Source organism: Gossypium raimondii, chromosome 10 (assembly GCF_025698545.1).
Source record: "Gossypium raimondii isolate GPD5lz chromosome 10, ASM2569854v1, whole genome shotgun sequence".
Classification (NCBI taxonomy): Eukaryota; Viridiplantae; Streptophyta; class Magnoliopsida; order Malvales; family Malvaceae; genus Gossypium; species Gossypium raimondii.
In genome coordinates this window covers 58,107,099-58,130,702 of record NC_068574.1, presented here as the reverse complement: position 1 = coordinate 58,130,702, position 23,604 = coordinate 58,107,099, and the positions used below count along the sequence as shown (strand labels likewise).

Genomic DNA, 23,604 nt, shown 5'->3' with positions numbered 1-23,604 from the left:
AATGAAACATTTATTAAAATGGCATAGTTTTTTACCTTTTCTTATTCGGATTTTCGGATAACTCGAATTGTGTAATTCATATTCAAGTTAAACCGAAAAACTTAATTTTTTTATTCGAGTTGATCCAAGTAACTTGATTAACTCAAATAATTCGAACTATTTAATTCAAAATTTGAAAATTTTATCGAATTTTTCGAACCGAATCGAATTTTGCTCGCCCCTAGTTCTATGTGCATAACCAATTTATTTTGTTCATTTTCGATTTTCAATAATTTCTTAATTATTGAAACTCAAATAACAATTGAAAAGACAACTCCACGCTTTAACTTTTTTGTGATTATTATGTCATATAATATAAAATATTATGTGACAAATTACAGTATAAAAATTTAATTATATGTGATATATAGATTCAACTTTTTATATATTAGCAGTTAAGTACAATATAACACCTCTTTAATGCTAAATAAGATTATTCTTACTCATTTTTATTAATGAGATGTTGCATTTTATATATACATTGAGTCTGAAATTTTAATTATGTTTAATAATTATATCAATTTTGATTGAATTTAGAATTGAATCGACATAAATCTTTAAATGAAAAACAAAATTTTCTAATATTATTTTTCCAATCACAACATTCAAATTCGAAAATTAACTTAAAACAACATTAAACTCTTTACAACTCAATCCAAACAAACATTGTCACGTATTAAAACTACAAAGACCTGAGGAAGCTCTCTGACAAAAAATTAATAAAGCATATTTAAAACCCCATATTGGATGCATCAATTGAAGAAGAAAACAAGATTTCACACAAATTTCCCTAACTAATAGTATATGCGTGCACTAGGTTTTAGCAGAGAGAAACAATAACACAGTTGAATCCACTTCATATATATATATATATATATATATTCATGGCTTGGATGGTGGATGCAGGTTTCCTTTTGGATTTGGAGCTGATGGAACCTTTTTCATGTTACCCTTCACATTTGTTCCATGTTCCTTCATTTTTCACAACAAAATTCAAACAATAATCCCATGTCAGCCGTTTCATCATAATCAAACAAAGCTCTAAACCACCTTATATCCCCACACACGCAAATATTATTGGTCTAAGAGATTTTCCAGTATCCGATAATTATATTGGAGCTTGATTAAATTCGGAGTTAAATCAATGCAGTTTTCCAATCCGCAAGGCTTATAACCCCAAGTCATTACATAAGGAGCATCAAGCACCTTAGCACTGGACCCAAATGAGTTGGTGTGTGTATATATGGATAGATAGATAGATGTAGGGATAAAGAGAAGCTTACCCAAGCAGCTAACAAGAACCTGTTTGGTTTGGGAGGTCTTGTCTTCATATCATGGTTAACTGTAAATTAATGTAGATTACAATGTTAATTAGAAGATTGTCCAAACAGAGATTTTAAGCGGAAAAAGAAAAGAACAACTTGCCTGTAATTTGCATGGGTATTGAGGAATAATGAGATTGTGAGGATGGAAGAAGTAGAAATACAATGAGGAGATAGGCTAACATGACTTGAACTTTGATCTTCATATTGTAAAATTGGCTCCAACTTGGGGGCTGGTTCTTGGGGGTATTTATGGAGAACAAATTGGGATACTTAATCATGACTTGGTTTGAAAAACATGGTCAGGATTGTTAAATGTGTCTGGGAATCCAATGCTTTTTGTCACATACTAGGATTATGTGTGGGTTTTCTTGCTGTTTCACGTTGACTTGAGTTGATGGAGGGGAACCATATGATTGTGTGCTATTTATCCACCCTCCTCAATTTTTCAAAAACAATTATCGGTTGAGTTTTAGTTGTTTATGATTCTCGGTGATTTAGATAGAATCTATTTGGTTTGAGTTAGGTTATTAAGAGAATGAAAATAGTGGTAACAAATTAATTAATTACTGGAGTGTTATGGTAGCAGTGAGATTAAAGGTGAGTTTGGATAGGTGGTGCGGTGCGCTATCGTATCGCTATAGTATCTAATCTCACTGCCATCGCTGTTTTTACACTAACCGCAAGTAAATGTACTGCTCATCCATGTTATGATGTGGTGGAAATTTCTCATCAATGTTAACACTACAATATGATACGATTGTACTAAAAATCTTACAAATCCTACTGAAATGTGAACTCAGCGAGAATAAAAAAGTAACCTAAATTAGGTTAGATTTAAGTTTGAACTGACAAGAATAGATTTTCGAGTTCTAATCAAATTTAATAAATAAAGACTTATGTTCCGACATATCTATGTACATAAATATATGAAATCAATATAAGATATATTGTATATGAATCCAGTAACATGAATTACTCCCTTCTCTGTCTTTCTTGCCTAAAGTTTGATCAGAACAGCTGGGTTTTTTTGGTACATGGGAAAGTTAGTTGTTGATTTTTGTAATCATATAAAAGAAATGTCCAAAAAGTATTGCTTTTTTGTTTCTTTTTGCAACGTGAAAATTGTAATACCCAAAACTTGTTTACTGTGTGAAAAATAAGATCAAACATGTGTTTGCATGCTTGATCAACATTATACAATCCGTGACCAAATTTCTAGCATGCTTTCATCTCCAATTATTTAGTTTTAGATTACATGCTTAGGGGAGTCTGCAGGATGGGTAGTGCGTTTATCTACGGTTAGTGTAAAAATAACGGTGACGGTGAGATTAGATACTATACCGATACTGTAACATGAGACAAAATGTAAACTACTTTAATGAGTCAAAGATGAATCATAAGTTTTTGGAGGAGATAAAGTACAAATTTACTATTATACTAACGTGTAATTTTTAAAATTTTGAAGGGGTACAAGACAATTTTACCCAAAATTGGAGGGGGCCAAGGCCGCCGCCTCCACCCCTACCCCCTCCCCGATGTACGCCCCTATAGCAAACTACATGTTATCACTATAACTCACCATCATCCTCTCTTTATGCCTCAAGCTCTCGACCTCTTCATTGGAGACAATATTAACCAAATTGAAAGGAGTCAACATAAGGTAATTTATAGACTTCTCTCAACGAAATCATAATACAAAATTCACAATCAATTAAAGATTTAATCGATATGAAATAACGCCACACCACGTATAAACCCAAACACAAATTTATATCACTGAACAAGTACTCCAACTTTTTACATCATATTAAACATTCAACCTAAAATCAATTCAACGCCATTGAAGAGAATGTTCAGCAGCAATCTCGAGAAGTAGCAGTGTTAAATAGTAAAAGCCTTTTCCTATTATCATTGATAGCCATAAAAACGAAAAGTGGAGATAAACAGTGGAAAACCACTTCAGTCTGAATGTTGGATGGGAAAAAAGGACAAGAACACTTAAAACCTGGATATGTAATTATGTCTCATTGACCTTCTTAATGAGACAAAGTTTGTAATGATAACATTTTTACTCCTATTTCTATGCAAAAATATTTTTTTATTCTTGTGTCTGTCTGGAATTTAGTAAGTTCCAGTAGGTAAATTGCTAGCAAATCTAATTTATAGCTATAGGGGGATCCCCAATTTAAAGTAGATTGGCTTTTATTTCATTCTTTTTTATATTTTGGCCCTTCCTGTTAGGCTTGTGCCTTTGTCTCTTTAACCTTTTTCTTGGATCTTCGTAAGTTACTCATATTGAGTGAAAGTTTTTGTTTTACTTGATTTAATCCAAATATAAAATATTAATAATTTAAATACGTTTTAATTTAAATTTAAATAAATATGAATTCAAGGCCGGTATTAAAGATATTATAAAAGTTTTTATATTAAGAAATAGATTGTATTTTACTTTATTTACTCAAAAAATGAGTAAATTAGTTTATGTGCATTAGATCAAAAGAGTAAATTGGTGTTTTTGTTAAAAATTTCATTCATTTCTACTGTTAAAAATTAGTCTCAATGCGCCAAAATGAGGTGCACATGGCATGATTATTCTGTCAACCACGCTAGTTTTTAACTATGGAAATAAATAAAATCTTTAACAAATAGGACCAATTCGCTTTTGATCTGATGTATAAGTGCTAATTTGCCCATTTTTTGAGTAAAGAGAGCAAAATGCAATATACCTCCTAGTATAGAAGCCTCCACGGTACTTTTAACGAAACTGGCTTAAATCCAAAACAGCTTGAATCCGAAATAATTTGAAGCCAAAATTGCCCCTAAACAGAACAACTTAAAATTTCTAAAACCCAAATCAGCCCAAAATATTATATTTATTTAATAAATTTCATATCCATTTTACAGTCCATATTTAAAGTTCGTAATACTCCTTTTAATAATATCACCTTCAAATTTTAAACATCCATTTTTTTATTCTTGGTAATACAATCTACTTTACAATACTCGGGTAACCCGAAATATTCTTTGGTATTATATTTATCCTTAAAACTTTTTAACGAAAATAAACAAAAATAAACGAAAGTGAAAACGAGTAACAATAGGGCATTTGGTCTAGTGGTATGATTCTCGCTTAGGGTGCGAGAGGTCCCGAGTTCAATTCTCGGAATGCCCCTTTTTTCTTTCTTTATGTGGCCTTTTTTTCCTCAACAAAGGCCCACAGCAGGTCAGCTTCATATCTTTCTTTTTTTTAATGGATAAAATAATATAAAGCCCATTGTTTTTAATATATTGTCATAAAGCTTTCAATCTTAAAACTAAATTTAAAAAAAAAAAAAAGAAGAAGCTAAGTCTAAATAAATTTTATCCCAATTTTTTAAAAAAAATTAATAAAAAAATTAGCCATATTAAAATTCCAACTCCAAATTTAATCATTATAAGGCTTGAGTTCCCATGTGAAGGGGCAAAAGAGATGTTAAAAAGGAAGACCCTTCACTCTAAACAAATCTGCATTGTGTAGAAGAGAATCTTAGCAAAGTTGCACATTGAATGGCAACCAACATATTGATATACAAAATTAAGGCTTTCTTTAACCCTTAACTATTGGAGGAGACAAGAGAATATTTGTACTATAGATTTTGTTGCATCATACTTTTGATTTCTTCCCTTAATTGATTAGACTAATCCATAACCAAATTTATATGATATATTTAATCTAAATTTTCTCCATATGATAAGATTGAAATAGATTTAATGTCTCTAAATTATGTCGTATTTAATTATTTTTAGGTGTCTTCTTTTGTAATAAAGAATTTAGATACTAAGATGATTATGAAATTTTGAGAATTTTATTGTTAATTTGTTTTAACTTTTTAACTTTTCATGTTTAGTATTGCATAGTTTTAGAATGGAGGACTACAATTATTGGATCCCTAGATACTTCCTAATATGTAAATTTATTTTTCTTTTTCTTTTTCTTTTTTGAGGTTTTTTAATAATTAATGTGTTGAATTATATATATATTTATATATGTTTTAATTGTTTTATGTTATAATCGAATGTGGGTTTTGGGTTTTATTTTATTATTTGTGGTTCAATCTTATTTGGAGGTTGATGTGTTAAAACTTTTTTTTATATATGTTTTGGTTTTTTTAGAATTATGTTTTAATTATTTTAATCTTAGATGAATTTGATATTTTACAATTATAATTATATTAATAAATTTAATGATCGGATTATTAAAATATTAATCATAACAAAATTTATAAAAGTATGCATAATTATTTTAATTTTACATTAGTGTAAATAAATCTCCTTTTTCATTTTGTTTTCACTTCAAAGTGAATGAAACATATTCTCATATTTATTTGGATTGCGTAAGATATAGGAATATGTAGGTAACAGTTAGACTTGGCTCAGCCCGACCTTCGGGTTTAGATAAAAACATAGGTCCGAAAAATAGGTTCGGATAAAAAAGTAATACCCGCCAGGCCTCAGGTAAACCTTTTTTGGCCAAGTCGGATTTGCAAAGAAGAAAAACTACTGCTATTTTTTTACTAATTTGCCACTATTTTTTCATCGTTTTGCTATTGTTTAGATATTGTATAACTCTTGTTTTATTATTAATTTTTGCTACTATTGTAGAGGTAATTACTTGCTAAGTTGCACTTATATTAGTGTTATTTAAGTTTTTTATTGGGAAATATTTATTTTAATGTTTTTAGTGTATTTTGATGTGTTATATTTTTTAATTTTATTTTTATATAAAAATAATATAAAAAAATTAATACGGGTGGGTCAACCCGGGATCAGGTTTTAGCATTTTTATCTGAGTCGGGTTTGAACAAAAATTTGGGCCCATTCTTGGGTCGGGCCTAATTTTTTTACTTGGTCCAACCCAGCCCATGGACAACTCTAATAACATTATGTTCTAAATTTTTAAGTTTTTTTTTTATATATTTGAAAGTTTTTTAAAATGGTATAATCTCATACTTATATGTAGTTATGCCTTAAATACGAGTCAAGATTATTGATTTCGATCTTAGTGACAACGATAGAAAATAGAAGATTCGAACTTGAGACCTTCAAATCGAAAACCATTAACTAGTTTAAGTTCGAGTTTTATATTTTGTTGAGGCTTCCACGGAAATTAATGAAATAACAATGTGTAATTATAGTGAAGGGGCTCTTCAATGCTACAATGAGCAGAAATTATATTCTGAATTAATTTTCCTTTGTGTGTTTGCTTGAAAACTCGGAGTTTATGTACTTAAAGTTATCCTGACGGACGAGTGTGCAAAGATCGGTACAACTATGAGTGTTCGACACTCATGTCGTTCTAAACATGTGTATGGTGTTTTTGAATATTGATTATTATAAATTTGCTTACGATACTATGATTTTTTTCTTAATTCAATTATATCTCGAGACAAGTTCAAGCTTACATATAGATGTTCGTTCGAGTTTGAGCTGAATATTGAGCTCCGAATTTCAACTTAAACTTGAGTTCAAACTTGACAGCATTCGAGATTAGCTTGACTCAATTACACCCCTAGTTGAAAATCCATGTTGCTTTCTCTAATTTTAGGTTAACTTTTCCTTCGTTTAGTTTTGGGTAGATCAAATTGGTTTCGAATGTTTTTCTTAAAAATTTATTTTATAATATTATATTATTTGAACTCGAATACGAATGTTGGGTATAAGTATGTTTTTGGCCTACATTAAACATACTAATTTTAATACAAATTCAAAATTTTGATGCCATTAACTCGAATCTAAATTTAGCTCAATTCAATTTAATCATAAAAAAATTCAAATTCAATCAAAATAAAAAATGACTCAGACTCAATCTTTCAAACCCAAAATTACTTAACTCCGAAACTACCAAACAAATAACTTGAAATAATTTAAACTCGAGTCTCAAACTCGAATGAAAATAAACCCTGCATGATGCACAACTTCACCCATTCAAATGGAACAAAATCCAAACTAAACCCACTCCGTCGACAAATTTAATGTAAATACGCGTTTGAAAATGAATTATAGATGTCAAACACATCTTTTTGAAAGTCAAAATAATTATTGACCAATCAGAGACGCACACGAGGCAAAATTAAGATGAAGCAACTGTTCCCTTTTCACCATTAGAGCGCGTGCGACACAGAAGCCAATGAATGGGAACTCAGAACCCAAAAGGGCAGTACATGACTGGCAACAAGTTGGCTTTTCACACAGGACGGCGTGCGTGAAGAAAAAAAAGAGCAAGCTAAAAATGTTATAGACGACAGTCAAACTAAAATAAAATCTACTTCAACGTTATTACATAAATCCACTATTCCTGTTGAGCTGCCGTAACAGTGATTGTCCCCTAATTCTCTTGTCGCTTTTCTTCCAAAAAGTTTTCACCTAAATTACAATGGATGTCACTAAACTATTAATAAATTTACGTTTTGGTCACTCAACTTTTAAGAGTTACAAATAATCATTAAACTATTTAAAAATTTTCATTTAAGTCATTCGGTTGTAAACTCTTTTTTTTTTAAATCTGACTAGTGAGGTTCAAGCGACGATTCAACGGTCGGTACGGTGCATCAGTACATGTTGATGAGTAGAAGAACATACATTAGATGTAAGTCAATCTAACGATCAATGCCAAATATTGGAGAAGAAAGCTGTCTGAATTTTGGTTCACAAATTCATGACATTCAAAGCTGGTTGATGAAAAAAAAATTGAATCGTAGAAGAGAACGGGAAGGAGACATTTCATCAATGCAAGTGGTGCAAGCAAAGAAGACAAATAGCGATTTTAATAGCAGGTGACTTAAATGAAAACTTTCGAGTAGTTTGTAACCATTTTATAACTTTTTGAAGTTGAGTGATCAAAACGTAAACTTACTAATAGTTTAATGACCTTTAGTGTAATTTATTTATTTTTTGAGAGTTTTTGTTATTCAATTATTATATTAAATTTTAATTACATAAAAATAAGCTAAATTGGACTCTTAATTAAGAGTAAAACTTTGTTCATAAAACTCGAATTCAAATTTTACTTGAAAAATTAAAAAATTTACTGCTTTGAATGGATATGTATTAGTATTTAGGTGATATATTTATTTCATGTTTTAAGAGATTGCATTTATTTAATTTAACACCTAATAATTATGACATAATGATAAATTTAGACTCTAATTTTTATTTATTTTATCACTTTAGTCCTTAACTTTGGTCCTAAGCCTAAACTTTAGCTATTTATCTCTTATATTGTTGCTTATTTATTTTAAAACATATAGTTCTATTAAAATTAATGAGTGTATTAACATCTAAAGTTTATTTTATTTTCAAATTATAAATTTATTTTAAAATAACTTAAAGGTAATAAAATTTTAAAAAACTAAATGTAATTTTAACTTTTTTTCATTTCAATTAAATAAATTCATTTATATTTAATGTTAATAATAAACTAAAAATAAAGTATTTAATGGGATATTTATAAATTTTATTTACTATTAAGAAACATCAATCAAGTGTTTTTCTTTTTTTGGAAATCACAACTCAGATTAACTATTATCACCATGATTAATCATTAAATACATTAAATTTAATTTGACTATTGCATACATAATTTACCAATCAAGTGAAGTTTTTAATAATTAAAATTAAATAATATAGGGATAAATTTTAAAATTATACATAAACTTTGGTTTGATGTGTAATTGCATATATGAAATTTAATTTGGTGCAATTATATACGTGAAGTTTTGATTGCGGTTCAAATGTATGCATGAAACTATAATTTTGATTCAATCATACAAATTTAAAGAAATAAATACTTCACTAACAAGTGATTAGGTACAATGGTAATGTACATTACACCCAAAGGGAGAACGTAGGTTTGTTCAAACATTCTTGAGAGAACCAGCCACTAATCCTGAAAATTGATGCGATTCTATAAGGGCTAAACGAGTTCATTTTTAATTTCTTTTCATTCGGAAATTTTATTAATAGTATAATTATTCTTTTTAGATGATTTAGTATTTTTTTATAACATTAATTTTTAGAACAAAATTAAATATTAAGAAGTGAAAACTTTTTTTTTAATTTAATAAAAAAACCCTCTTTTCTTTTTTATTCTTAAACTTTTTTCCCTCTTTTTTTTCTTTACTTTTCCTTCTAACACTTTCCCTCTCATTTCCTCCCTTATCCCATGACTCCCACCTCCCTCCCTCGTGACTCCCCTTCCCTTCTTCTTCTCCCAATTCCTTCCCCCTTTCTCCCATGACTCTCTCTTCTTCCCTTTCCTTGTCCTTTTCCTTCCTCCCATTACTAAATCACTACACTCATCATCATCATGCGGTCGCCGCAGGGTTTCCGCAACGGCGAGAGCCCTTCCCCTCATAACCGAATCCCTACTCCACACTTCCACAACACCGTCACGCTCCGTAAACTCAAACGCTTCAACTCACTGATTCTCGTCTTCCGGGTCACCGCTTTCACTTTCTCCCTCGCTTCCTCCGTTTTCATGGTCACTAACTCTCGCGGCTCCGGTTCCCCTCATTGGTTCGATTATGACGCTTTCAGGTTAGTTTTTTCTTAACCTTTTTCTTTTACTTGTTTTATACCGAATTTAATATTAAAACTTAAAAAGCTTATAAGAAAGCATTTAATTTCCTTTTTCTTTTCCTCCACAATTCGAATTCAAAAAAGTAAAGCTTTAAAGAAATTTAAAATTCAAAACGCGAAATCTCACCGCAGATTCGTTTTCGCCGCGAACGCAATCGTTGCTCTATATTCACTGTTCGAAATGGGCGTTTCCGTTTGGGAGATCTCCACTGGCTCCACTCTCTTCCCTGAAATCCTCCAAGTTTGGTTCGACTTCGGCCACGATCAGGTTCCTGCTATAAAAATAAAAATCGAAATTAAAATCCTAAATTTGAGTTAACTTTTTGGTTTGCTTAAATTATTTTTTAAATATTGGATTAGGTATTTGCGTATTTATTGTTGTCGGCGGACTCCGCGGGAACGGCGTTCGCGAAAACGCTAAGAGGTACGCCCACGTGTACGGACTCGAACTCGTTTTGCGTGCAATCGGATATCTCCGTGGCTTTAGGTTTCGCCGGGTTTTTGTTCATCGGGTTGTCGTCTCTGCTGTCGGGTTTTCGGGTCGTCTGTTTCATTATCAACGGTTCTCGTTTCCATCTTTAGGTTTAAAGAGAGAGAGAGAGAGAGAGAGAGAGAGAGAAATATTTTTGGATGTGTGAAGAAAAAATTTAATGCGTTTTTCGTTTTTCTTACTGTGTATCGTACACTGTAATTTTTTTTAAATTTATGTGATGAACTGATAATTGATTTGTCATTTGTGCTTATTTTTACAGTGATGACGTGGAAATTTGTATGATTTATTTTATTTATTATTGTATTTTTCAGCTTATTAAACGTGATTTATATAACAAAAGATATTACTAAAATAAATGGTAATTACTCTAAATGTGTGTTTAAGACCGCTCTTTAGTAAATTTCATTTATATATATTTTAAGAAAGTTATAAATATAATTATAATAAACATAATTAAATAATTATATTTAGAAGTATAAAAAAAGAAAAAGAAAAAGAATTGTAATGAATCAATGTTAGGATTGAATTTATAATTGAAATGTTAACTATAAAAATAATCTGCGGATTAGACTTTCATCGATCCAATGACAGCTCAACACCTAGGACAACTCCACCATATTATTTAGGGCACCTTTTATTTTCATGGTGTGCGCCATTTACTCCAACAAGACTAATAATAGTACACAATGTGATTTTTCTTGTCAATACCTAAAGACTACTTGGTATTTTATAATAAAAATTAAAATGTGTTTTGTTTTTTTATTTAAAATAAATAAATTAATTATTATACATTAAATTAAAAATAAATCAATTTTTATTAAAATGTTATCTAAAAATATTTAATTCATGTACGTCAATGTGGATTATATATGACAGGTCATATGTAATCGTAACTTATTCTATTGGCCATCAAGATTAGACCATTTTAAGGTCCTAGGTCCCTTAAATTCTAGGAAATTATGATTTTAGAAATTTTCATTTTCCCTTGAAGTTTTAAAAAATTTAATTAGACCCTCTCAAATTTTTGAAAATTCTTATTATACTTTTTGTTTTTTTAAAATTTTTTAATTAAACTCACTTAAAATATTTAAAATTCTCAGTAATCTCACAAAAAATTAAAAATTTAATTAGACCACTAATTTTTAAAAATTTTACTAAACCCCCAAAATGTAATCTCAAAATTCATCAGTCAACCACATCAATTCAATAGAAATAGATGAAGATTTAAACTGAAAAGGATAAATTTATTTTTAATTTAACGTATTGTTTTTACTTTTATTTTTTTTATTTAGTTGAGTTAAGCACACACTTATATAAGTATCAATCAGTGATAGCTAATTTCTCCACTGAAGTTGTTTATGCTTATCCTAAATCAACAAAATACAAAAAAAAAAAAAATCCATGGTATATGGATAATTAAAAGAATAAAGCACTAGGAATACTTGCAGTAGTTCCATAATCATGAAAGGAAAAAAAGTAAAGGGGGCCCCACTCCACGTTAGTGGGGGGCCTAACCACACAAAAATAGGATAACTTGTGCTAATGCAACGCAAATCATAAATGTAGATTGACGGGTTTGACGAAGGAAAAAGCTGATACAAATTCTGTGGGCACCCAGAGGTTTTTTTTTCCTTTAACAAAGTGATGTCAAGTTTTAGAAACACCAGAACACTCCAAAACATAATGGACAAACAGAATAAAATCATGCTTCATCATGTACTATTTAATCAGACATTTCACATCTGAAGAACAATAAGATATTGACAAGGCAAAGGGATGCCTTTTCTCTTTTTTCTCCCAGTGGGAGGAACGAATGAAAAAGCAGTGTAATACATCAGAAATGATGCTACTACCACTTACGCTTTTCAACTCAGACTCTGGATATTTTTATACCAGTGTGTACATTTAAAATATTCTCTCTATCCATGGTGCATGAATATAAATTTGAATTCTCTTTTTAAAAATGCAATGTCTTATTATTGCACCAGCACTTATTAGTCATATCTCTACTATCCATCAGTGTAATAGCAAGGCTTGCAAGGAACGTGTCATGTGGGTGCATGTGAATGGTAATCATGAACTAAAAATCAGCATTTCAACATCACAAGCTACAAGTATTCTAAGGACTATAAAGGAAGGAGCCTTTGTTTTTCCTATAAAAGGAAATGAATGGAAACACAACTGATATGATGTTATCATGTGACTTGAGGTGTGAGTCGAATATACGGACATGTTATTTGAAGGATGTGGAGGGTCAAAACTCTATAACTATAGTGAAAAGATGTTGAACATCAAATAGCAACGTGCTACCACTAGGACTTGGCTTAACATGTTGGATAGAGATGTCACCGATAGGAATACTTGCAAGGCAAATATCATGCGAATCCGTGCATGTATAATCGCCATCTTGACAAAAGCATCACTAAATGCATTGAAAGACAAAGTTAATATCCTTCAAATCTAACGAAAATCGATCATAGATCAATCTTTAGTATGTAAAAGAAGATCGACCAAAACAAAGCGGTTCAATTATGCAAAGAAAACTAACATGTTTACGAACATAATTTAAGTTCTTATCTAACATGTATACAATTTAACTGTCTAATGGTTTCAGTTTCCCTCATATTTGGGATCGGCCATCACGTAATGGTAAGCAATTACCAGTCCAAATATAAAAATCCCTAGAAAATTGGCAAGAAACCCCAGCTGCTGATCATCAATCATCTGCATGAACATGTAAAATCCCCAAAAATCAATAGCTCATCACAAACTAATTGTGCTATGGTTTTAACAAATATTGGAAATAAAATCCATAATATGAAGCTTCAATAACTATGAAATAGTTTCCAGACACTTGGTCCCATCAATTTCAGCCCATTACATACAGCGCAACAAATGCATAATATTGTTGGTCATCAGCTCGAATCTTTACAGAAGCAATCAGCCGACTAAAGTTGATAAACTTTGTCGATTATAATCATAATAAAGCTTCAATAGCATCTGGGAGTATGACAAGTTTAACAGTCTTAACAGCTACATTAAGTAAACCATATGCGGAAGATTGTTCCATACAACTTCAGACTAAAATAAGGGCCTAAGTACCAGTCATTTCAACACTAAAAATTACTTCATTTCATCCAACTCTGTTCATATTAATTAACTCATGGCTCGAGAACTATTTACACATTGCTTAACACATACTATCAGAAATTATCAGTAAACTAAGAGGGATGTCATTCATTTATTCGGGTCTAAAGTTACTTCATTTCATCCAATTCTATTCATATTAACTAGTTCATGCTTTGAGAACTATTTACACAGTTTTACACATTACTATTAGCAGTTTATCAGTAAACTAAGAGGGACGTCATTCGTTTATTCAGGTCTAAAATTACTTCATTTCATCCAATTCTATTCATATTAACTGGCTCATGCTTTGAGAACCATTTACACACGGTTTTACACATTACTATTAGCAGCTTATCAGTAAACTAAGAGGGATACCATTCATTCTCATTTCATCCAGATCTATAAATATTATCTAACCCGAGCATCGAAAACTAGTTACACAACTTAACATATTGCTATAAGCAGTTATCAGTAAAACGAGAGGGCATTTGCATATGTCCCTATAAAAGAATCTAATTCAAACAAATTTAAGCTTTCTACTCTTCAAACCTGACATTAACAAAGGCTACTCATTGCCATGTTACATGAATTAGAGATCCAATTTACATATCCGACATGAATTGACATGTTTGTGGAATATTGTACAGAATTTTGACAATCGAATAACCATCATACAAATGTAAGTTTTAAGTACAAAAGAAAGTATATTCGAACAAAAAAAAAAACAAAGTGTTGAAGAAAGAATCGGTTATTTTTTTCCAGGGGAAGAGATGACAGAACTTGAATCCGTATCTTTGCGGGTATTAATACTTACATTAAGATGAAGTAAATAATCTGATTAATGCAGTTCGCTAACTGATAATATTGCAATCGTAGCTTGGTTGGTACTTTTACCTTTCATTTTTTTTATTCAATAAAAGTGATACGTAAAAAAATCAAAAACAAAGGACAAATAGCTAAAAGCAAAAGTACAAATCAAATGAAACCTAAGATTCTCAACCAAAGTTTCATAAAATTCAAATCCATATTCTACCGTAGACGCATTAAAACCTGAAAATTTGTCGGCATATGAACACACTAACAAACTGCCCCCAAATTTTAAAAAGTCATAAATGGCCTTTTCGTTGACCTTTAACACGCGTTTCTCATCAAATTTCTTCCTCATAGTTCCAATTTTTTATTTTTAAAACAAAAAAATTGTCTAAAAAACCTAAAATATATAAATTTCCACTAAGTTCAAATCGGAAAAGAAAAAGATTTAACACGATGGCGATCGCAGTGGGATTCGAACCCACGACCTTTAGATCCGGAGTCTAACGCGATATCCACTCCGCTATGCGATCGCTTTTACTAGAAGTTACCTTAAATTTACTTATATTAGCGAATCGCGATGACTCACCAACTACTAATCAAAGGCAGAAACCTAAAATGTTTCAAATGAATACACACACACAAAAACAGGAAGAAATGCAAATATATATTTACACGCACGCATATCTAATCTGTTTATAGGCAGAGTGAATCTAAAAGAAATCGGCGATCTGCTAAAATGTTCAATTGAAAAAAAGAAACAAAAAAAAAAAGAGAAATGAAATGCAATATACACCCCGTATAATCTGCTCATAGATACAGTGGATCTAAAAGAGATCGGCGATCTACTTTAAACTCGTGATATTTTGCAACGGTGATCAAAACTGAAAAACAGAGGCAATAAAGGGAAAGAACTGAATGAGGAACAACGTACCTTTGTGGATCGATGAGAGGCCAAAGCGTCGAAGCAATGAGTAGATCTCAAGGAGGAAAAATGACGAAAAACTGAAAAGCGGAAAACAAAAAAAGGTTTTTCGAAGTCAATGGTTTTTCAGAATTTGTGTAGTTCGTAGCAACGGTTTTAGGAAACAAAACGACTTGCGTTTTGGGTTCTTTTTTAAACAACAAGTAGGCCCAAAGGAACGGAGCCTAAAAACAGAAGTTGTGGAAATGAAGGAAAAATATTTTCTTACTGTGGCTGCTGGGATTCGAGCCCAGGTCTCCACGGCCACAACGTGGAATTCTTACCACTAAACTACAGCCACTTGATGTTCGTCGTAGCCAAAGCTTCAAGTAATCACTAGATCTCAAGGGGGAAAACAAGAATACGTTTTTTTTGAAGTCGACGGTTTTTTAGAATTTGTGTAGTTCGTACTTAGTAGCAACGGTTTAGGAAACAAAACGAAATGCGTTTTGGGTTCTTTTTTCAACAATAAGTAGGCCCAAAGGAACAGAGCCTAAAAATAGACGTTGCGACAATGAAGGTAAAAACCATTTTCTTGTGTGGCTGCTGGGATTCGAGCCCAGGTCTCCACGGCCACAACGTGGAATTCTTACCACTAAACTACAGCCACAATATGTTAAGGATTTCAATATACATTTATTTTAACTAGTCATAACTTAGATTCAAGGTGAGAATATGATAATTTACTTAATCAACTGATTTAATGGTAAGAGTGTAAATGAGACACTCATGTTACCTTTTGGTAGGTGACCGTACGCCCACATATAGTTGAGGCACTCCCAACTCTGTCAGCCAGGCTCTCGGGGTAGTCGCTCACGGTACATTAGCTCTCGGTAAAGCACAAGAAACAAAACCCTCCCCAAGGGATAATACCTTCAATTAGGGGAGAAACTAGGAATTTTTTTTATGGGAGCCCGAAATTGAATTATAATTTTTACAATAGCAAAAATACAATTTCACCCTTTTAATAAACTATATCTTTATAATTTTTAAAGGATTAAATCAAAATTTTATCATTTTAGGGGGGCCAAAGTGCAATTTTACCTTTAATAATTTAAAATTTTAAAAATTCTAAAGGGCTTAAATGAAATATTTTTCTATTTTAGGGAGGATCGAGGCACCTGCCAGCCACCTTAATTACGCCCTTCAATTATTGGGAATCCGATTAATTATCTAACGAAGAATACTTTAAAAACTTATTTTGAAGAAATCGACCGATACTCAATATATATTTCATCCTAGTGATAAGAGAAAAATCATTAAATTCTAATCATAAATAACTTAAATTAACTAATTCAATTAATCAATTCATACACAATTTTCATGCGGTGATACTTAAATTAGTTGTTGCTAATAGTTTTGTTATTGTTATTTAAATGAGAAGGTATATATTCTAACGTTATAGTTTAATACATTTCTTTATCTAGAATAGTTTAGGACCATGAGATGCTTTATTCCTTTGTCTCTTTGTGGATTGGAATTTTATCAAATATTATAATAAAATTGTTTTGATTTTTTTATTTTAATAATATCTTTAAGAATTACATAAACTTTTCTTTTAGAAAATTTTCATCTTAACCAACCTATTATTCTTTGAAAATTTTCGCTTAAGCCAATTGAGAGGCCACTCATTTTTAGCTTTCAAGAACTACTAAGGGACCACCAATGCATAACAACCTCGTACAACTTTAGTAAAGAGAATGTCATAGCAGGATCATATAGTATCATTCATGACAACAACTAACATGTAATAGACATGACACGTAGTTGACCACACAAATAACCTACCATCCATATTATCGATGACATGGCACTTATAAATTTAGAAAAATTTATAAAAATAAATTCAAAAATAGCCTTATATAATTGATGTATTAATTTAGAAAAATTCAAAAATAGCCTTACAAAAAGAATTGATCCCACACAAATTTGAAAAGGACTCACCAAATTTTTTTTAAAATATTTTATATAAAAATAAAGCAACAACTCTTCTTTTTATTTTCATGCTTTATTGATTAATTTCAAGAAAATTAAGATTATGATTTTTCTTATGGTAGATTAAGATTTTTATACAATATTTATTTTTATTTATTAAATGATTTTGTATGAGATTCCTAATTTGGGTAATAATTTTTAGAGGTTGATTAATACAAATCCTTGAATATATTAGGATTAATTAATCGAAAGCCTCGAAAAAATAGGATTAATTAGAAATTTAACCTTTTATTTAGAAATTATTGTTGCTAGTGTGATTATTGTGAATCTCGTGTTCTAGAATTGATATACTACATTCGATGACACCAAAAACAATTAAGTGATGTTTATTTTGTGAAACAAAATTAGCAATGGGCATGTTGGCTTCATAAAAACCTTATATATTTAAGACTTAGATATATTTGTTCTAAATGTTTTACGAGAATGGAAAAATATTTTAAAAGAAAGTCAACTAGTGAAGTAAAGAAAGAACAAGAAGAAAAAAATTGCATTAGTTTATATGACTTTTATAAATATTTTAATTCTTTTAAAAATTGACCCCACAATCCAATTTTTCTAGCTCCGCCCTTGCATATACGTCAACACATGAGGAACTAAGGATCCACTCCTTCTCCCAAATGCCTTAGGTAACCTTCTTCCTCTTCAGAAAACTCTAAGGTTTTGGTTGGTAGAGTGGAAAGAAAATTGTAGAGATGGAAAATTGAAGGGGTAGAAAACTAGAGTAATGGAAAACATAAATTTTCTTTCCAAAGGTGTGCTTGGTAGGAGAGATGGGAAAATAGAATTTATTTCCGTCAATTACTTGGTAGAGTTAAAAAATAGAAGGAAAGAAAATAAAATATTTAAAAAATGCATAATTTTGAACTAACATTCACATCTCTATCATTTTATCTCCTTTCATCTTTGCAATTTGGACAGATTGATTTTTATGCATTAAGATGGAAAATGGGTATCCGTCCTATTTTCTTTCGTCTCACTTTTCTTCAGAACCGAGCACACTCAAATATTTTCCTTTCATTTTTCCACTCCATCCTCCCATCCCTCCACTTTTCCACCCAACCAAACATATTTTAAGGCTTTGCTTGGTATAGTAGAAAGAAAATTGAAAAGATGAAAATTTGAAGAGCTGAAAACCTAGAATGATGGAAAATATAACTTTTCCTTCTATAGGCAGACTTGGTAGGAGAGATGAAAAATAGAAAGAAAATAATACATTTGAAAAATGCATAATTTTGAACTAACATACATATCACTTTGATTTTCTCTTCTCTCATTATTCCAATTTGGAAGAAATAATTTTTATATGTTAGAATGAAAAATAGTTATCCATTCTATTTTCTTTTTTCTCACTTTTCTTTCTAACCAAGCACAATCAAGACTTATTTTCTTTCCACTTTTCTACTCTTTCCTTCCATCCCTCCATTTTTTCACCCAACCAAACACACCTTAAGTCTCTAACCTTCTCTTTTCCTCCGTTCTCCCTCTCTTCTCATTCTCCCTCAACTTATTACTTCAACTCTTCACATGTCACATATAAAGCGAGTCTATACTACCTTCTCCTCTTTATCTCCTCCTTGTTAATTCCTAGGACATCTAAATTATTATATTTAAATTTTATGATAAACTGAAAATTAAAAGAATTACACAAATAATTAACTATAAAACTTTTATAAATACTTTTCTTTAATGTGTAACTATACTGTATCAATTAAACACTTTTAAAAAAAATTTAATATCAAGTTACTACTACAAGACGGACTCTGACGATAATACAAATAAAAATCTTACGTAACCAATATATAATAAATATTATTTTGGAAATATAAGAAATATATACTCGGAGTTTCAGTTCAAGGGAGAGTTTAATCTGTCACGGCTTTGGAAAACAGGTCAAAGTTGAATGTTTTAGATCTGTCGCGGAAGGATAATGCTGCACTATAGACAATCACGCACTTCAGCTGTACTTCTCCAATTTCCCTTTAAACCGGACGTTAGCTGTATCCGACGTGGTGGATAAGCCGACACACTAAAATTTGCGGATCACCATTAAAATATGATTCCAACCAATCCTAGTCTGACGCGTATGTCGCTCAGTAAAATATCACCATTCACCATTAACGTAGTTGTTTATTTCTTTTACCAATATTATTTTTTTGTATATAATCATAGAATTTCTATATTTTATAAATTGAATTGTAATGGTTAAATTAAACGAATATGTAATATTTAATTATAAAAATATATAAATTTTAACATAATTTTTTATATATTTTTATTATTTTTAAATAATCAAATGGGTCGAATTACGCCGAGGTTAAAAAATATAAGCTCAAACCTGGTCCAAAGCAAGTGACCACTCCATCTAGGAACGCCTCTATTTACAACCTTACATTTTATACTTTTATTTGCTTATTCAATTTTTCACCTGTGTAATTGATCACATGATCATTCTTTTATTTAAAAATATCACATTATATAATTTAAAAGGAATTTTTGTTATAGTGCAATTAATTGAATTTCAGTTATTAAATCAAAATAGAAAAAGCGATTAATTTTTGAAATTAAAGATAGAGGGACAAATTTCAAATGTTTGAAAATATAGGATTTGAAGTAGAGTTAAACCTTTTATTTTTTTAATTTCAAAGTAATAATATATACAAATTTTTATTTTGGTTTTATTTTGTATTTTACGGAATATTTTAAATTTTATGCACCGAAGAAATATATCTAGCAGTAAAATTAATATCCGTTTTTAACCTTTTTATTTTCGTCTCATACCATTTGGATAAACATAAATAATATTATCACAAATTTTCAAATTATATAATTATTCGTCTTTTACAAAAATATTAAATTATATAAAAAATTAAAATAACACGTATGAAAAAAAAATACGAAAGACAAGTGTATTCTACAGTGGCATCAAACAAGAGTGTCCCAGAAGAGTCACCCCACCGAACACGCTAATCGGTGAACAAAACCCACGTGGCATTCCATAATAGGCAAGACAACTGTAATTAAAAAATTTTCCCCAAATTTAAACTCATAACCACGTCATCACCACCTGACTTCACGGATTTATCTCCTTTTAACTGCAAATCACTTCAAACATCACTTCAACTGTATATAAGCTTGTTCTAAATTCTACTACCTTACCTAGTATTCTCAAACTTCTTCATAAATTTCATTAAACTAAGCAAAGCCCAGATTTTATCTTCACTTTCTCTTTCCAAAGGTATAATTTTTATGGTAATTTTAGGCCATTGGATGCAGATTTAGATCTGAGACAAAAAAAAAACATATATATTTATTTAAGGTTTGGTGTGGGTTATAGAGTTGTTAATGTGAAGCTTTTGATTGTTTGTTAAGTTTTCATTATTACTTCCTCTCTCTAGTTGGTACTAGTTTGGTCAATAAATTTTTTTTTTAATTTTGCTTTTTTTTAGTATTTAAATAATTCTTTTTTAGGTCATATTTTTGTATATATTAGTCCATAATCTCTTCGTTTGAGCAATTGGAAAATTTTGAGTGTTGTTTGCCTTTGTTTTCCTTGTAGGATCTGAAAAAGAATGTCGGCAAATGGAACTGACAACTCAACTTCTAAGAAGCCTCCAAGTCCTTCTCCTTTGAGATTTTCCAAGTTTTTTCAGGTAAAATTGATTCAAAATTTAAGATTTCATGTTAATATTTAGGGTACGATTATCCAAATAAATGAAAAAACATGACAAAAATCGAGCATATATTCGTATCCGACATAACATGTTTTTTATTATGTGCAGTCCAACATGAGAATTCTTGTTACTGGTGGAGCTGGATTCATTGGCTCCCATTTAGTGGATAAATTGATGGAGAATGAAAAGAATGAGGTGAATTCAATTGAAAATTTTTATTGTTTATTGAGTTTGTGATCACATTTTTGAAAATTCTTATGTATTTTTTTGTGTTGTTTAAGGTTATTGTCGTTGACAACTACTTTACCGGCACAAAGGACAATCTCAAGAAATGGATTGGACATCCGAGATTCGAGCTTATTCGTCACGGTATTGTTCATTGGGACATAGGCTGAGAATGTTGTATGTTTGTGTTTGTATATATGTTCATGTTCTAAATTTAGTTTGTGTTCAAATCAGATGTCACCGAGCCGTTGCTCATTGAGGTTGATCAGATATACCATCTTGCTTGCCCGGCTTCGCCAATCTTTTACAAATACAATCCTGTTAAGGTATGTTTGTGTTCTGTCTTCTAGATGAGACATCGGTCATGTGAGGATTCTTATGTCTGAGAACTGTGTTCTTTAATGACAATAAACAGACAATAAAGACGAATGTGATCGGTACATTGAACATGTTGGGTCTGGCAAAGCGTGTCGGAGCAAGGTTTGAGACCGTTACTTATTGATTTTGTATAGATTTTTATAAGATTCTCATGGTTTGATTGTCCGAAAAACAGGATTTTACTTACCTCAACTTCAGAGGTTTATGGAGATCCCTTGGAACATCCTCAGACCGAGAGCTATTGGGGAAATGTTAACCCTATCGGTATGTTGTTCGATATCGAGAAAGAGTTTTTTTCTCTTTCAATCCTCTCACCCGAGTCCAAGTATCCTAACGATCTTGTTACACATATGCTGCAGGAGTTCGAAGCTGCTACGATGAGGGAAAACGAGTGGCTGAAACTTTGATGTTCGATTACCATAGGCAGCATGGCATAGGTAAACAATGCAGCATTTGCTCGCCGGTCGTTTTTCATATCTTTCATTTTCCCGTATGAAGATTCTTACACTCATTTTTCATAATAACAGAGATTCGAATTGCTCGGATCTTCAACACTTATGGACCACGCATGAACATTGATGATGGTCGTGTTGTTAGCAATTTCATAGCTCAAGCACTCCGGTAAGTAATACGATGTTATGGAGATATCTAAGATGATGCCCCGTGCTTATACCTTACTGTTAAATTTTGCAGCAATGAGCCTTTGACTGTTCAATTACCTGGAACACAGACAAGGAGTTTCTGTTATGTTTCCGACATGGTACGCTGTTCAAATTCGTGTTCAAAATCGAACTATTTTACGTATGAATGTCACTTGATACTCATATTTTTTGTTTTAATTAATCAAGGTTGACGGCTTAATCCGACTTATGGAAGGAGAGAACACCGGACCAATCAATATCGGGAATCCAGGTGAATTCACCATGCTCGAGCTTGCAGAATCCGTGAAGGAGGTTAGTTTTCCGTACATTTTTCGTATAACCGATGTATCCCGGAAAACAATCAATTGAGTTCTTGGTAATGTGGTTTTTTTGCAGCTTATCAATCCTGAGGTGAAGATATCGTTGGTGGAAAACACTCCCGATGATCCCCGACAAAGGAAGCCGGACATAACCAAAGCAAAAGAGGTGCTCGGATGGGAGCCAAAGGTGAAGTTGCGTGACGGGCTTCCGCTTATGGAGGAGGATTTCCGACAGAGGCTCGGGGTCCCAAAGAAGAACTGATTGAAAGTTATTTTACAGCAACAGAAGTTACAAATATAAAGTACTATTGCTTCTTTTCCTTTCTATAATCAAATTCCAATATGTTTATCTTCAATGCATAATAATGGCAGCAATGTAGTTATTTTGGATTTTGTTTTTAATGTTTTTTGAACGATATTTGAGTTAAATGGAACACAATTTTTGCCTTTCATAATTCATTGAAAATAATAATAATTTGAGTAAAACTCAAATCTTACTCGAGTTTGAGTTTGAGATTAAAAGTAAGAAGTTTTTCGAGTTAAATGACTCTTGAATATTTAAGAATGATTTAATATTAAAGTTGAAGAAGATTGAATATTTATTTTAAATATAATGTTGTAAAATGAAAAAATATGTATTTAAATTATATTTAAATGCACTAATATTATGATACATTAAATATAAAATTTAAATTACAATAAAAATATTAAAAATAATTTATTAATTAATTAATATTGTGATATATAAAATATAACAATTTTTTAAATGATTAATATAAATTATTTGTGAAAATTAATTTAAATATATAAATTGAGAGTTTGCCATTTCTTTTATTTTAAAATATTGATTTAACTTAAAAATCACTTTTTAAACTCAATGATAAAGATTTAGAAGTCGGGTATATCACTCGATTAAACCGAGAACCAAAGGTCTAAACAATTAAACTTCGGGTTCGGTTTTTTCAACCATAAACCATGGTGGTCATCATCATCATCAA

At 30.8% G+C, this 23,604-nt stretch overlaps 4 protein-coding genes and 4 non-coding genes across 9 annotated transcripts; 3 read left to right on the top strand and 5 right to left on the bottom strand.

Annotated features, from left to right (window-relative positions):
* Positions 1–595: 595 nt before the first annotated feature.
* On the bottom strand, positions 596–1,585 carry LOC105776001 (uncharacterized). Its single transcript, XM_012598472.2, has 3 exons — positions 1,465–1,585; positions 1,323–1,381; positions 596–1,011 (listed from the first exon to the last, which is right to left on the bottom strand). The coding sequence occupies exons 1-3, from the start codon at positions 1,565–1,567 to the stop codon at positions 922–924; spliced, it is 252 nt and encodes an 83-aa protein (XP_012453926.2). The 5' UTR covers positions 1,568–1,585; the 3' UTR covers positions 596–921.
* A 2,879-nt stretch (positions 1,586–4,464) lies between these two features.
* On the top strand, positions 4,465–4,536 carry TRNAP-AGG (transfer RNA proline (anticodon AGG)). Its single transcript has one exon. It is a non-coding gene; the product is annotated as a tRNA-Pro (tRNA).
* A 4,991-nt stretch (positions 4,537–9,527) lies between these two features.
* On the top strand, positions 9,528–10,713 carry LOC105778218 (CASP-like protein 4C1). The gene is made up of 3 exons (XM_012601878.2): positions 9,528–9,938; positions 10,113–10,248; positions 10,341–10,713. Exons 1-3 carry the CDS (start codon positions 9,709–9,711, stop codon positions 10,560–10,562), a joined length of 588 nt encoding a protein of 195 aa, XP_012457332.1. The 5' UTR covers positions 9,528–9,708; the 3' UTR covers positions 10,563–10,713.
* A 2,221-nt stretch (positions 10,714–12,934) lies between these two features.
* Positions 12,935–13,197, bottom strand: LOC105778314 (dolichyl-diphosphooligosaccharide--protein glycosyltransferase subunit 4A). Its single transcript, XM_012602002.2, has one exon. It carries the CDS (start codon positions 13,195–13,197, stop codon positions 13,084–13,086), a length of 114 nt encoding a protein of 37 aa, XP_012457456.1. The 3' UTR covers positions 12,935–13,083.
* Positions 13,198–14,872: 1,675 nt separating this feature from the next.
* On the bottom strand, positions 14,873–14,945 carry TRNAR-CCG (transfer RNA arginine (anticodon CCG)). The gene has a single exon. It is a non-coding gene; the product is annotated as a tRNA-Arg (tRNA).
* A 660-nt stretch (positions 14,946–15,605) lies between these two features.
* TRNAH-GUG (transfer RNA histidin (anticodon GUG)) lies at positions 15,606–15,677 on the bottom strand. Its single transcript has one exon. It is a non-coding gene; the product is annotated as a tRNA-His (tRNA).
* A 237-nt stretch (positions 15,678–15,914) lies between these two features.
* TRNAH-GUG (transfer RNA histidin (anticodon GUG)) lies at positions 15,915–15,986 on the bottom strand. The gene has a single exon. It is a non-coding gene; the product is annotated as a tRNA-His (tRNA).
* Positions 15,987–20,443: 4,457 nt separating this feature from the next.
* On the top strand, positions 20,444–23,061 carry LOC105777688 (UDP-glucuronic acid decarboxylase 6). Of its 2 annotated transcripts, XM_012601059.2 has the most exons (12): positions 20,444–20,606; positions 20,928–21,021; positions 21,151–21,237; positions 21,324–21,411; positions 21,502–21,593; positions 21,683–21,747; positions 21,821–21,909; positions 22,005–22,082; positions 22,173–22,266; positions 22,339–22,405; positions 22,494–22,598; positions 22,683–23,061. In XM_012601059.2, the coding sequence occupies exons 2-12, from the start codon at positions 20,941–20,943 to the stop codon at positions 22,866–22,868; spliced, it is 1,032 nt and encodes a 343-aa protein (XP_012456513.1). In that variant the 5' UTR covers positions 20,444–20,606; positions 20,928–20,940; the 3' UTR covers positions 22,869–23,061. The 2 variants fall into 2 exon arrangements, with proteins under 2 accessions (XP_012456513.1, XP_012456512.1); XM_012601058.2 differs by lacking the exon at positions 20,444–20,606 and having other exon boundaries at positions 20,854–21,021.
* Positions 23,062–23,604: the final 543 nt, after the last annotated feature.

Bases quoted from the DNA above. Each gene is read 5' to 3' on its own strand.
- LOC105776001 (XM_012598472.2), bottom strand. From the start codon at position 1,567: ATGAAGATCAAAGTTCAAGTCATGTTAGCCTATCTCCTCATTGTATTT. The intron at 1,382-1,464 runs GCAAGTTGTTCT...ATTAATTTACAG, and splicing joins AATACCCATGCAAATTACAG to TTAACCATGATATGAAGACA. The intron at 1,012-1,322 runs GTAAGCTTCTCT...TGAAAAATGAAG, and splicing joins GGTTCTTGTTAGCTGCTTGG to GAACATGGAACAAATGTGAA.
- LOC105778218 (XM_012601878.2), top strand. From the start codon at position 9,709: ATGCGGTCGCCGCAGGGTTTCCGCAACGGCGAGAGCCCTTCCCCTCAT. The intron at 9,939-10,112 runs GTTAGTTTTTTC...ATCTCACCGCAG, and splicing joins TTCGATTATGACGCTTTCAG to ATTCGTTTTCGCCGCGAACG. The intron at 10,249-10,340 runs GTTCCTGCTATA...ATATTGGATTAG, and splicing joins TCGACTTCGGCCACGATCAG to GTATTTGCGTATTTATTGTT.
- LOC105778314 (XM_012602002.2), bottom strand. From the start codon at position 13,197: ATGATTGATGATCAGCAGCTGGGGTTTCTTGCCAATTTTCTAGGGATT.
- LOC105777688 (XM_012601059.2), top strand. From the start codon at position 20,941: ATGTCGGCAAATGGAACTGACAACTCAACTTCTAAGAAGCCTCCAAGT. The intron at 22,083-22,172 runs GTAAACAATGCA...TCATAATAACAG, and splicing joins CCATAGGCAGCATGGCATAG to AGATTCGAATTGCTCGGATC. The intron at 22,599-22,682 runs GTTAGTTTTCCG...GTTTTTTTGCAG, and splicing joins TTGCAGAATCCGTGAAGGAG to CTTATCAATCCTGAGGTGAA.